This window comes from Neodiprion virginianus, chromosome 2, assembly GCF_021901495.1.
Source record: "Neodiprion virginianus isolate iyNeoVirg1 chromosome 2, iyNeoVirg1.1, whole genome shotgun sequence".
Classification (NCBI taxonomy): Eukaryota; Metazoa; Arthropoda; class Insecta; order Hymenoptera; family Diprionidae; genus Neodiprion; species Neodiprion virginianus.
Genome location: NC_060878.1, coordinates 41,373,387 through 41,387,005, shown reverse-complemented (window position 1 = coordinate 41,387,005; position 13,619 = coordinate 41,373,387). Strand labels below are relative to the sequence as shown.

Here is a 13,619-nt window from a genome sequence, read left to right as displayed (position 1 = left end):
TAACGTGCGATGAGTTTACATCACTGAGTAAACAAATTTATTTGATTGTATAAAATACACTGTGAGTATAAAATATGACACAGCGCTTCGTTTTGGTCGTGTTTCTGAGCTACGAAGTGGTATAATATGTGCGTATTTACGATGCGCGGAATTTGCCCGCGATGCAAAAAATTCATTTACGTAGCTCTTGCATCACGTGAAATTTATTGTTTCTTTTTTCCCTCTGTTTCTCTCTCATGGCGAACTATATACAAGACATTGCAAAGCTGTGCTATGCATTGAGGCAGTCGATAATTCCTGGATGTTTTCAAACAGATCGAAACAACATGCAACGCTTCACACGTAGGGTTAAATAATTTTCTTCCGAATAAGCACAGTTTGAAATGAAAATGAACATAAGTTTTCTTCTTTTTTAAACTATTTGTTTCTTCAAAGGTATATCGATAAAATTCCTGTTACGGGCTAAGCTTAATTATTTATCGCCGTGCGAGTATTATTTCTACAGTAACTAAATCTCGTTACATGAGATTTCTCGAGCATGATGAAAAAAAACTTGCTTACGTCGCTAAACAACGTTATACGATTTTTACCCGAACATGGTTATTTGAGTTAAAACGGTTCTTCAATGATATGATATCTGCTTATCGCGTCCCATACCTATACTTAGAAGCCGAGTGTATTGTTGTAAACGTTGTGTCCAAAGACGGGATTTATCTGCCTGTATCCACCGGCCGGAAAGGCAACGAGCGGCGATTCCTCTTCGCTGCGGATTCTCATTATGCGTACGTTGATATCTCGCGGGTCAACTTCCTTCTTGAAGAACTTTTGGAAACGCGATGAAAGCGCCCAAATGTTACCTCCGTCACGGTCCACCCATCTCACTTCCGCAACGAACTGAAGCAGCTCAGGACTGTACGCCAGTATTCTGTGAGAAGTAGAAGCAAAGTCGAATTAACCTGAATCGTTTAGGTTTCGAGATTTGAGATTCAACGAATCTCAGAGAAAAAAATGAAATGCAATGGAAATGGTTTGGTCTTACAAGAAAGGCATCCGAGATCGATCTTTCCGATTTGATTTCTTTTGCAGTATGTTACAGTAGACTAAAAACTGCGCGACACGTGTTTCTTTTCATCTGCCATTAAACGCTTTAAGGGGGTGAAACCACCCTCCGAAGTAAGGCGTATCAAGGGGTGATTTGGCACTTTTACCCACAAGAAAATAATATACCTTAACCAATCCAACTGTAAAAGTTTTCTTATAACGAGCAATGAAAGATTTAATATTCTCAATTAAAAGGGAACAAAAAAAAGCAGCACTCGATTGTTAAATAACGTCATGGTTTTCGTGTGGAACTAATAACTCACCGTTGTTTATTCGAGTGCGGTTGCCAAGCGGCGATTGCGGTTTCGGTCAGCGGTGAGAAGAGAATCGTGTCGTCTCTAGGGTCAAGACCCAATCCCATACCCTGACTCGATTTCCTACCAACCAATGTAACCGGTAGTTGTTCACCGAATGCTGGAGCTCCAGCCTGCAGAGCGGAAGTCGGCACGCTGAAGAGACGATCCGTTGCCAATGGCTGGAAGTAGACGGTCCCCTGTCGCGGCGAGAAAGCCATACCGACGATTCCGTCCAAGAGCTCGAATGTATCCCCGCCGATCTGGGGGAGAACGACACGGTGATTGAAAGAACGGACGCAATGCTGTTATTCGAACGAAAAACCGGTCTTCGTACTAAAATCACATGCGCGCGGCTTAATTTTAATGCAAGAAAATCCATCACAGTCTACCGTAGTAACAGCTTGATGTTTCGATAATCGACGTTGGAAGTGGTAGCTTTTATCAGCGGATTGAATAGAGTGTTTCTTTATATTACAGTAGGCACTTTCGACTCGAATAATACTGACGGGCATTTGTCAATAAATTATACTCGAAGTCGTTTTCTATACCTGATACATGGTGTGATCGGGATCCGGATACATGGAGGCGTGCGACACTCTCCAACTCCTGTCCGTAGCTGCGTCGTAAACGACAATTCCTGGAGATGATGAAATCAGAGTAGGTATTAGTCTCACTCAAGTTCTCCGTCGTACTCTAATTATTATCTATTGAAAAATTGTTTGTCAAGAGGGTGATCGGCAATTTTCATGTGCTTTTTATGATTAATTAATCATCATACCCGGGGCTGTGGTATCGGGCATGTAGACAAAGACGTCATCGCAAGTCGTTGCCGCGTTGTCGTCTATCACAAGATTAGTAAGGAGTGAATTTAGCCTCAGTACCTAAAAGTAAACGGTGACGGTAAGATCGGTCGCGCCCTTGTCCAGTGGTTAGAAAGTAGGTGTAGACGGGTTGTTGCCTACACGCGTGTTGCAGGATTCTCTACGTACTACGGCATAAATTTAAAAACAACGTAGTAACCGTACGTGGTCAAGTGTAAGCGATCCTTTCAGCGCTGTCGACTTGCGGGCACGTGCGATTCCGTGCAAACAAATATATGTATACTCAAAGAGAAAGTAGCGGTCGGCTTACCTCACGAGGAAACTGGAAGGTCCGAATAACCTGATCGGTCTGCAGATCAAAGACCACAATTTTCGGGGGACAGACGGAGGTGAAGTCATCGATGGAGGTCATCACCCCACTGTCGACGACCCAAAGCCTGTTGCACTTGTCAGCTCGAATCCTGTAGACCGAGGTCAACCCGGAGCAGTTGACATCGCCGCGTCCAGCGGTGTGCCAGTCCCAGGAAGGATAAGCCTGGATATCGAAAAAAAAAACAAAGTTGAGGACTTGTCAAATTTTCCCTGCTTTATCGGGCAACGCTTTCCCTACCTGAAGCTGAGGACTGCTGCCTGGTGGGATGTCCCGTGGGATGAAACTCAGGGTCGCCGGAATTCCTGCTCGTAGTCTCGGGGTGGCGATGAATATGCGGTGCCAGGCGATCTCGATCCCCGTTGGCACCACGTTCTCGGGACGGAAGTTATCCAGGAAACCTCGGTCGTACGGCAGCGCGAAGTCCATAAGAGGCCACTGCGCTATCACTTCCAGTTGATCAGCCGCCGAGCTCAGCGACACCAGGACGCCGAAGAAGGCGATGGCCGGAAGCATCCTGCTCGTTTCAGTGGTAAGGAGACGTTAGGTTTTTGAAAATACTCCGTATAGTCGATGTCAAGATCAAGACGATGAAGTTTTTACGGCTTTACGTTTGAATCCATCTTTCCTCATGAAAGCGCTGACTATGAAGAATATAAATTGTTTAAAATTGTTCTTTAAAGTAGCCTCGCAATCTCCTGCAGCACGATCTGTGAAATGATGAATTTCGGAAATCGAAATCAATATGGCAAGAAACCTCACGTTAGCCTCGAAGGGTTGTATCGCGGTTTCGCGGCGTTGCGGCAACGGCTCGAGGTATGTAGGTTCCTGCAAAATTCCTCGAACGTCCAATTTACTTGCACAAGGAGAGAAAGGGATTTACGCTCGTTAAACCAGTCCACCAGCTCTTTAGAGTGGCCCTTGTCGTTGCCGTAACAGTTTCCGTAGTGAACCGTACGAAGGCTTGAATACCTGTGTCGGTATTCTGCGGAGGCCAAGGCGGCGTAACTTCGAGTAAACGAGTTTACTCACGATCGGTCGTAAATACAAATTTCCTTACGCACAAGAGGACAGCTTGACACAATTACCGTAACCGGAAACTGTCAATCGATAGTTTCTTGTTGCCAATCCACGTCGAGATATTATTATATTTTCAAGCTGTGTTCAAACTTGTTTCAGTTCCATGCGTAAATCGAACCATCCGTGTGTACTTCGTTTCGCATGAGTAACATTTATTTGCTTTTAAAGCATCGCTGTAATCGCAAACTGGTGCTTAATAGTTTACCGTGCCCAAGACATGTTATATTATCCAGTTTGATATGATAACCTTTATTCAATGATGTGCATTAACCTAGTCTATTGGATCTAACTCATTCGTCCTACAGGATAAAATTTCACAGGCATGCAACAGCTACGCATGGTTTATATTTATCATTGTCTAGAATCACAATGGCATCAGGTATAATTGTGCCGTTTGTAAATATCCTGCAGAACGTTAAACAGCTACCGTTTGTGCCAAATACTAACAATGGCGTTATTCAAAGAACAATACCGCCGCTTATCTATCGGTGCGATCATCGCAGTGATTGTGTAGTGTGATTCTTGGCGACAAATGAGGTGGTGGGTTGAAAAATGAAAGATCAAGAGTTACTCTTTTTTCTTACACTTATTCCCTAGCCACCGGCAATCACGGATCATGCTTCAGCTCCTTAACGATACCTTGCCATACCAGGCTAACCAACGATACCGACAATGTTACGCAAAACAGCGTGAGAATTTTGCCAGCGATCAATCAGGCGTATCAACGCATCGGCAAATCGTCCCCAAACTTTATCTGCGATCATTGTTCTCAAATCCGTTTTTCTCGTTTATTTGCAATTTATGCTCGTTGCATATCTGCATTCGAGAAGTGAATGCAAACTTAGCAGACAGAAAGACGTACAGGAAAGAAAAAAAAACTATCCCATTTGCTGGCTGGTGTCGCTTGACTGAATACGGATTCAGTCTGAACAGTATAAAACCAGCGACAATTGCCGTGCACAAGAACCACGCACCTCGATTCATCGACCAACATTTGCAGACACGTTCACCCTTAGCCACAATTTTTCGTTGGAATATTCTCACGTCCATCGACCAGCGGCACAACGACTTACCTCATATTCGGGTAGACGGAACAGGCTGACGGCTTCTTCAAAGGATCTGAGGAACTTGGGACACCGTCGACTGTAGGCACTGCGGATCGGTGGCCAGGACTCGATCAACTAGACGCGCCGATTCTTCCGCAGTGTGGAACAAGTACCGCCGTCAAGTGATAGAACGGCTTCGTGGGGGCGAATGGGCCAGTAAGAACCAAGACCTGGTCCGATATCCAGGTATACCGTACTTACCTCGATGCAAATCTCCCCCGTCTCCCGAGACGGAGACACATTTGCTCGCGAGGTGAGGGCTACTGCGTAATCGCGTTACGGTGGTGTTACACCTCTACCTTTCGATAGATACACACATCGAAACCACACAGTAACAGTGCTCACACTCCGTGCTCCACTCCCACCAATCGGCTATTATGCGAGGGCTGGGTGTGTCGCGTTCCGAGGTGCAGGAAAAAGTACGCCTCCTTTTTCGATTTTGCGTTCTCCTTGCTTGTTTCAACATTTTTACGTGCCCAAAAGTGAGGCTTCGACTCGACACTTTAAAATGGTCCTGCATGCGAACCTTGACAAGCGTTTGGTATTCAACCTGAGGCACCAATTGCGAGTTTGCGAGCTTCCAGAATCGCGGGACGGTGAGTATTCCTGTGAAAACCATTCGTGCCGCATGTCTAAGACTAGTCCGTGATCTTAGATTCAGGCGGTCTGTACTTTCGCTCGTAGATTTATGAACCACACATCCTGGACGTTGTTTGCGGAACTCTGATCAACGGCCTTGCTATTGTCAGAGAGAACGACCCAGGCGAGATACGATACTCCCATACCAATGAAATTTCCCTGTTGTCCGTGCCTCTGATGATCGCTTTATGCAATGACCCTACAGAAACACTCGTCGGCTAATCACTGTTGGGTCATCGTGTCTGAGGAATCGCGGGCATGCCTAAGCGAGACCGGCTCGTTGTGTTGCGATACAATTGAGGTAAAGGTCACACGAAAGAATGAAAGGCGGGGCTCGACGAGTACGTGGCTGTAGCATTCTCGTTGTTACGACGCTCGGAAGAAACAAAATCGGAAATAGGTCCAATTTCTCGCTGGCCGCTGTTACATTGTGCGTAATACGTGTAATTATTTTTCACAACCACGCGAGTTGTTACGTTTAATCCGACGTTCAAACGCTGCGCCTTCCACTCGCTCGGGAAGTTATCGCATAAATTCCAACGGACTCGCCGCGTCCTGTGCTACGAATTCATACGCCTTTATCAGGTCGGCGTGATATTTTAAAAATTTCGCAATCGCGTTTTCGACAAGTAACGAAAGGCGTGCGACTGCAAAATAGAACGAGGCGAGAACGAAGATATATTGCACCTAAATAAACGTCCGTGGCATTTCGATAAAGATACACAACCGTCAAGATTTGGTGTCAGTCAAGCTGCGGCTTACTTTGAATTCTCTGTCTCTCCGATACCGACTAAACACCAATTAATTTCCGCGTTTGCTTTTCTTTTTCAACGCAATAAGACATTCCTGGTCCCCACTTCTAGCTCTTAGACAATTCGGATCCGCGGGCATTCTAGATTCGTACATACAGCCAAGCCTTCCGGCAGGGACAGTGGTTTCGATCAATGGTGGATATACGTGCATGCGGCGATCGTTTCGTTGTGCAGACCGATAATTGAAGCGGCGATGCCCTTGGCGTCGGCCGCGTTGAAAGTTGGTGCCAAGTTTTTTCGCCGTTGTTGTGAAAACGGAACCAAACTGATCTCCGCCGATTGGTACCACCCACAAATTTCAAGGCCAGGACTTGCGGCCAGCCGAAGTCGCGATCGGAATTCGGAGGGCGGGGTATTTTTCACCGGAGAAAGTTGACGACCGTATTTAACGCGATTTTCCAGCTTAGCGCTTCGGCATTCGCATGCAATGTTGTTGACCACGCACCGAACATTTTCACTTAACGAAAAAATTAAACGTAATTGCAACTAGAACTGATCCCAGATAACTGTACCTACATTTTATCGACAACTACACCTCCTACAAGTACCTTGACTTCAGTTAATAACAGTCCTCAGGATCTTGATTGGTGTCTACTATGTTACTCTGATCCAGTTCCCGTAATGGTTAAACGGTGAAACAAATTTTTCAATCCTTTTTCCACGGAATGTTATCAGATACTTGAATCATTCTGTCGCCCTCACGGAGAAGAAACCTCAACTCGAGTGTAATATATAATGTTAAATTCCCATAAAAAAAGATCAGGGTTCGAATTTACACCCGAAGTTGAGGTTTTTATTTTATGCGAGTGCAGTTTACAACGTTTGGAGAAAACTTCTGCTTTTTGCTAAGTTATTTTTTTATTCTTCTCGAAGCAAAACATATAAACGAACGAATCGATTGCAACTTGCTCTTAATGATCACGTCCGAGGGTTGGTCTGATGAAATTGTAGCTATCTACTAATTAGTATTATATCCATGCTTGGCCCGTAATGATAAATAACAACATATAGTGGCTGAGCGGGAGCAGTTTGCTGGTTAATATGGTGCAAGGATACGTACACACTTTTCATCTTAAGCCTCGTTGACCACGTATTTATATGTATTCGTATCGCCTGAGGCGTTAGTGCGAGTAAAATGAACGAGTTACTCGCGAGGGTTTCAGAAACAAGTCCCGCTGTCTATATCACGTTGCAGGCCCCATTTGGTGCGGTTCCGAACTCGAGATTGTATCTTGGAAATGCTTTTCTACAACATATAATTAATTTGCCATAAAATTTATAAAGTAATAACATGTTACCACGGCAAGTTATCATAAATTCATGTAGAAGTCATGTGATATTTAATACAGTGTCGACATCATAATCACGTTACGTAGCAAATTTTAATAACAATAAATTATTATTCACCTCTCATACGTTGTACAGCGAATTCCGTTTTTCCGGAATTTTCTCCGACTCGTGTTACATACATATGCTTGCTAAGTGTTCGAGTTTGAAAACAATATGCCGCACAATGCGTCGAAACTCTCTCTTTCATTCCTTGTCAGCAAAACTAACAAGTGGACAGTAGCGTGCGTTCGACGTATGGTTCACTGAATTTGCGGCCAAAGAATAATCGCAAGGGTGAATCTTGTATACGCATGTTAAATAAGGCGTTCAGAGTGAAAACAGATTGCGTCATTACTCTAATTATTTTTCCGTTATATTTATTTTTCTATGCACGTAGAAAGTCCATTTTATCTTATCTCTGACCCGAGAATCTCGGTTTCAACAAAACTTTATACGTAACATCTTTTTCCTTTACTTCGCATCGTCGTAATGATAAAAAATAAAATAATGAAATTGCGCAGTCAGCCATAAGCGTCAGGAAAGTTCGGAATTTTACTCGGTAATTTTTTTTTTCACCAAATATTTTCAAGAAACAATGTAGACCGGAAAATAAGCGTGTAAAATATTCGGCATCAATCATTTACTCCAATTATACATACTCGCGCAATATATATCGGACGTAAAATTACAAATTAACCCCCATCATAGAGATTGGTAATTGAATCTTGACGACAAGTTGAATACCATGAACAAAATACCACGGGTAATTTGGAAGAATCTGAAAATGATGTCGACGTAGGACGCGTCATATAAAATTGGGTCAAGGGTGTGACGCAGATTGAATTTCGTTGGGGAGAAAAACAAAATATATCCGTATTCTTGTATTCATATGTATATTTATTGTATGTACAAGACTCGCTGGAATTCTGATCGCGACTTGAACTAATTATTCGGCGAACAAGAATTCGTACAAAGAGAACGAAATCCTCCGATGCGGCTTCTTCGAGCTATCACAAAATTGCAAAAAATTGTCCAACTTTTCGGGGCCTTCGACGAGCTGTGCGTACTTCGGGTGGTGGAGAGAGGGCAGGATCAGGACGAGCGAAGTCAAGACAATTCCAGGAGCGGTACATCGGCTCAACTGCAGGCTTGCATTATGGTGAGAGCTTGATTGGCGCCGCAGCCAACGGTGCCCTGGATGAAGTCGGGGAAGTTTGACTCAAGGACGCGCATGCGGCCGCGTTTGTAGTCGACGACCACCTGGGTGGCGAGAAGGCAGCTCGAGCCCTGGTAAACAAGCTGGAAGTTCTCCTGCTTGAAGCAGTGCGCTGTGTCCCATCTGTAGACCTCGGAGCGGCCTTCGTACCTGAAGAAGAGGGCCGCGCCGCCGTCGGTACCGAGGATCACGAGGGTGGCGGGCTTCGGTCCGAGGTCGTGGACCTTTCCGGACGCCGATCCCTTCCGCAGGTACTCCGTCCTTATCGTGAACATCCTCGAGCTGCTCAGGTAGGTGAACACGAGGCAGCTGCTACCGTCGGACCGACGGACGAGCGCCAGGTACAAGACGTCGCGACGCGCCGCCCCCGACGTAACGGCCGCAGGAAGCACGACGCGGTAGCCTCTGCCAGCCGTCACGTCGTAAACGAGGATGGCCCGCATCGCCGCGTCCGAAACGTAGAGGGTTATCCGTCCGTCGGATGAGTAATCGACGACGAGGTATTGCAGACGAGAAGAGGAGCAGGCAAGGCCGCTGAGGTCTATGGTCTTGACGATCTGCGAAGGGAAAAAAGACACGGAGGGATAACTTCAAGAACGCGAAGAGGATGACGTCGGGGAAAGGTTTGCCTTCTTTATTTTTTCCTCCCAACTTCCTCACCTTGCCGGTTTTCACGTTAATGGCCACGACCTTGGGCGGGCATCTGTACACCGGCTCCTCGAGGGTCATAACCACGCCTGTGTCGAGGACCCATAAGATGTCCTGGGGGTCGAGGAAGAGGTCCACCGCGTTCTGGAAGGCGCTGCAGGTTCCCTCTTCCTGCATCGACCAGCACGGGAAGGCGGTGAGGGTTGCGGAGCAGCCTTTGCTCCTCAGTGAGACCTTGGCCACGGTCACCGGAACGCCGGACTTGTACCTGAGAGAAGCGCGAGGAGATGAGAGATGACCCGGGTACATGACCTTACGGTTAATTCGATTTCGCTTCGTTACCTTGGCAGTACCAGGAAGGCATCGTCCCTGTAGATTTGGGCTCGGGTCGCGATCACGTGCTTTGTGTTGTAGCGGCCGCTGTTCTTGAAGATGCTCTTGGTCGTCGAACAAGGCCATTCGAAGGAGCCGCCGGTCCACTGGACGCTCTTCACTTCCACCCCGCGGTTGCAATCGTAGGCCGTTGTTACGGCGGCGAGGGCGAACGCCACCGCTAATAATCGCAGCATTTTGGACTCGGCGTTCTTCTTTTTTTTTCTTAAAATTTTTTGTAATTTCTGTTACTTTTTCCGATCACTTTCTTACAGATATATATACATATATATATACGCGTATGTATATATATATATATTTATTACCGATGAGAGTTTGCCGCGAGACTGAGAGACAGACTGAGCGCCAAAAGGTTACGCCACATATATATACACAAACACATTCTGCCACCGATGCCGTACTCTTGCGAAATATTTTTTAAATAATTATTACAAACAGAAAACATTCTGCACGCGTCGACGCTGCTCACTGTATTCGGCACTCACCGCGAGCATCCCGATTCCATTGTTATTCGCGATTTTTTTTACCGTCGGCCAAGTAGAAAATGATCGTTTTGTAAAATATATATTGTACGTACTCAAAGGAAAACGAAAAAGAAGAAAAAAAAAAGTAGACACGAATGCTCGACGCAGGAAATAGAGCAAGCTCAAATTCGAGCTGGACTCGCATTGTCAAAATTTTTCTGCCCCGCAGTGGAAAAAATTATTCTGTTGAGCTTGAAAACCTTTTTTTAGGAAATGGATTCACGATACAATTCACGTATTGGAGAAGCATGTTTTCTGCGAACAATCGATCTCAACTTTAGCACAATCTACGGAGAGTATCTCCGATTTCTTTAAACCGTATCGTTTTACCGAACTTTCTCTTACGTGTTTAATCGTCAAACATCGAAAGTCGTGTTACGATTGTATCCAGCGGTAATTTGATACTGCGACTTCCGCTACTGATTTAATTTTCTAACCTGATGGGACAGATTGTATTTCTTTTCATCTTCAATGAAAAAGCCACAAAACATAAGTAGGAAGGCTACGACAATTAATATTTTATACATCTTGTGGTGAAATCCAACGTGGTGCACACGTGAAAAAAATGTTACGCAGATCTTACATCTGTTGTGCTGAATATATGGATTGCTGTATATTTAACTCTAAAAAAAGTACCGTTCGTATATTCACCGCAGGAGATGTAAAATCTGCAATATTTTTCTTTCCGTGCAGCTTTTCAAAATGTGATCATGGCCTGAAGAGAAATAGGATTTTGAGGGTGAAGCGCGGAAAATTTTCGATTCTTTCATTCGAGTGACAAGCTTGGGAAATTGATTGATAATCGATACGACACGATGAGTCGGGATTATCGGAAAGTTTCGCAATCGGTGGAGAGCCGACGAAATAAAGAAGAAGAGCGATTCCCTTCCTGGATCTCTTCCTGTTTTGCGATCTTATTTGTCAACGAATTTTGTAGTTTTTACAAACACGGATGGGAATGGCACGAATACTTCCGCCAGAGTCTGACGTTGCAGCGCGAGAAAATAACGCAACGAAAGACTGAATGAAAATAATTATCACTGTCGTAAAATCGAGGCAACCGCGTCGTGCAAAGTTCGTAATTCCTTGTCGCAAGGCCGGGTTTCAACACCCAAAACAATAAAAACAGCCTCGCTGAAAATCGTATAATAAGAAAAACAGTAAACAAATCAAACGGTGTCCAAGCATCGACTATATATAACCCCGACGAAGGAATTTCACATGTACTTCGGTCGTTTCAGCTCCACATATTATTCGGTAAGTAACTCCGGCCCATCGATTTTCTCCTCGGGGCCGTTTAATCTGACTCGCTTCGTTCCCCTCGGCAGATCCAATACAGGATGAACCGATTCCTCCTGGGCGCGCTCTGCGCGTTCGTCATCTCCGTCGGCTGCGCCTCCGCCTCGATGTCCTGCGACAAGCAGCTGCTCCCTGACCTGACCTACAGCCTGTCAGGTCAGAACCTGGCCTGGCCCTGCGCCAGCACGAGGACCATCTACGAGACGAACGGCCGCTACGTGCCAAAGAACATCATCGCCACCCGGATTCAGATTTACAAGGACGAGGTCTTCGTCGCTCAGCCACGGTTCAAGGTCGGCGTTCCGTTCACTCTCGGCGTCGTCTCGCTGAAGAACAAGGGCTGCGCAGCTACGATCACGCCATTCCCGTGCTGGTCGATGCAGGAGGAGGGCAACTGCGGTGCGATCCAGAGCGCCGTCGACGTCTTCCTGGACGCCCAGGACATCCTCTGGGTTCTGGACGCCGGAATCGTCTACACCCTCGAGTCCCAGCCGGTGCGAAGGTGCGCGCCGAAGGTCCTCGGCATCAACGTCAAGACCGGAAAGGTCGTCAAGGTAGTCGACCTCAGCACTCTCGTCTCCGCGGCCTCCAGGCTTCAGTACCTCGCCGTCGACCTCGCCGAGGACGGGTGCATTTTCCTCTACATATCCGACGCCGCCACTCGCGCCATCATCGTCTTCGACGTCCTCGCGAATCGCGGATTCCGCGTCGTTTTACCCAAGGCTGTCACCCTCGGATGCGCGAGACGCGATGTGCTCTACCTCGCCCTTGCAAGAAAGTCCTGCGGCGCCACTGTTCTCTACTTCACTTACCTGAGCTCCAGTAGAATGTTCAGCATCAAGACTGTTCATCTTCGCAAGGGATCCACCAACGGTGCCGTGGTTGACGTCGGCGTCAAGAACGCGAAGATTGTTCTTCTTGGTACCGACGGAGGCGCGGCGCTCTTCTTCAGGAACAAGGGTGAGTTCGGCATTTCTTCAAGGATATAAACCAACTCGCAATCGGATCAGTCGCCAAGCGAATATTCGATTGATAACAGATCATTCTGATTCATTGTTCAATAACTGCGGGTTTAATGGCATGAAAAATGTCGATTTCAACTTAGACCGATGAAAATCAACTCAATTACCATTTTCTACGAGTCAAAATCGCGTCCGGCCATGGTTATCGGTTCCAATTTTGGGCTTGATCTGTACTTCGTTAGCGGAGAACGTCGATGAAATGAAATTACTACAATTTTGGATCGTAACCGATTTCTCGAACAAACGATTCGGGGTCAAATGAACAAAACTGCTAGTCAATTTTCGATCGAGCAACGCTCGCAATCATTCGGCAAATACTCTTACATACGAATTGGTTATCAACGACTGTTGCCATGCACGCACTCGTTACGTGCCTAGTCTAGCTGGTAAAAATAAACGTATCGCTTTATATTGTCCTATATAAGATTTTGCGCAACTTAGAGATCGAGGAATTTAAATTGGTCTTATTTACAGGCGAGTCGGATATCTACATGTGGAACACGGACACCTGCTTCAAGAGCGACAATTTCCTCCTGGTACAAAAGGGCGGCGAATGTCGCCTTGCCACCGGCGTCGTTCCCGGATACAAGAGGCTGATGTGGGTCATCGAGAGCAACTTCCAGGACTTCATTCAAAACACGATAGGCTGCGCCGGTGCATCCGTGGTCATTCATCCCCTGGTTAAGTCGTGCGATGACTAAATTTCACAAAACCGCGGACACATCCCGGACGAAATAACGAAACGAATCATTCAAGATCGGATCGAACGATTCGGCCCGCTGAAATGATCTAAAAACTTCTGTTACATATAACTGTATTTTTTCTAGTTTTGCTTTCTCGCCCTCCCTTCTACCGATTTACCGTCGCTATCTTTCCGTTTCGTAGTACATGCGTACAGAAATAGAAAAGTTTAGCTTGACATGTTCAACGTGATATTCTAGTCAAATTTCATGCTTCGGCCAA

General features: G+C 46.0%; 3 protein-coding genes across 3 annotated transcripts; 1 reads left to right on the top strand and 2 right to left on the bottom strand.

Moving 5' to 3' along the window:
• LOC124297536 (protein yellow-like) lies at positions 1-5,029 on the bottom strand. Its single transcript, XM_046748676.1, has 7 exons — positions 4,742-5,029; positions 2,829-3,105; positions 2,529-2,753; positions 2,176-2,278; positions 1,946-2,034; positions 1,365-1,657; positions 1-925 (listed from the first exon to the last, which is right to left on the bottom strand). The coding sequence occupies exons 1-7, from the start codon at positions 4,744-4,746 to the stop codon at positions 664-666; spliced, it is 1,254 nt and encodes a 417-aa protein (XP_046604632.1). The 5' UTR covers positions 4,747-5,029; the 3' UTR covers positions 1-663.
• Positions 5,030-8,436: 3,407 nt separating this feature from the next.
• LOC124297540 (major royal jelly protein 1) lies at positions 8,437-10,079 on the bottom strand. The gene is made up of 3 exons (XM_046748679.1): positions 9,761-10,079; positions 9,431-9,686; positions 8,437-9,327 (listed from the first exon to the last, which is right to left on the bottom strand). The coding sequence occupies exons 1-3, from the start codon at positions 9,985-9,987 to the stop codon at positions 8,692-8,694; spliced, it is 1,119 nt and encodes a 372-aa protein (XP_046604635.1). The 5' UTR covers positions 9,988-10,079; the 3' UTR covers positions 8,437-8,691.
• A 1,395-nt stretch (positions 10,080-11,474) lies between these two features.
• Positions 11,475-13,394, top strand: LOC124297537 (major royal jelly protein 1-like). The gene is made up of 3 exons (XM_046748677.1): positions 11,475-11,592; positions 11,664-12,594; positions 13,131-13,394. Exons 1-3 carry the CDS (start codon positions 11,557-11,559, stop codon positions 13,355-13,357), a joined length of 1,194 nt encoding a protein of 397 aa, XP_046604633.1. The 5' UTR covers positions 11,475-11,556; the 3' UTR covers positions 13,358-13,394.
• Positions 13,395-13,619: the final 225 nt, after the last annotated feature.

What these genes read in the sequence shown, in the direction of transcription:
- LOC124297540 (XM_046748679.1), bottom strand. Translation starts at nt 9,987, where the DNA reads ATGCTGCGATTATTAGCGGTGGCGTTCGCCCTCGCCGCCGTAACAACG. An exon ending in GCCTTCCTGGTACTGCCAAG is followed by an intron (nt 9,687 to 9,760) that starts GTAACGAAGCGA and finishes CGCTTCTCTCAG; the next exon opens with GTACAAGTCCGGCGTTCCGG. An exon ending in TTAACGTGAAAACCGGCAAG is followed by an intron (nt 9,328 to 9,430) that starts GTGAGGAAGTTG and finishes TTCCCTTCGCAG; the next exon opens with ATCGTCAAGACCATAGACCT.
- LOC124297536 (XM_046748676.1), bottom strand. An exon ending in CCTTCCAGTTTCCTCGTGAG is followed by an intron (nt 2,279 to 2,528) that starts GTAAGCCGACCG and finishes GTTTACTTTTAG; the next exon opens with GTACTGAGGCTAAATTCACT. An exon ending in CCGCACTCGAATAAACAACG is followed by an intron (nt 926 to 1,364) that starts GTGAGTTATTAG and finishes TACTTCTCACAG; the next exon opens with AATACTGGCGTACAGTCCTG.
- LOC124297537 (XM_046748677.1), top strand. Translation starts at nt 11,557, where the DNA reads ATGTACTTCGGTCGTTTCAGCTCCACATATTATTCG. An exon ending in TCAGCTCCACATATTATTCG is followed by an intron (nt 11,593 to 11,663) that starts GTAAGTAACTCC and finishes TCCCCTCGGCAG; the next exon opens with ATCCAATACAGGATGAACCG. An exon ending in GCTCTTCTTCAGGAACAAGG is followed by an intron (nt 12,595 to 13,130) that starts GTGAGTTCGGCA and finishes TCTTATTTACAG; the next exon opens with GCGAGTCGGATATCTACATG.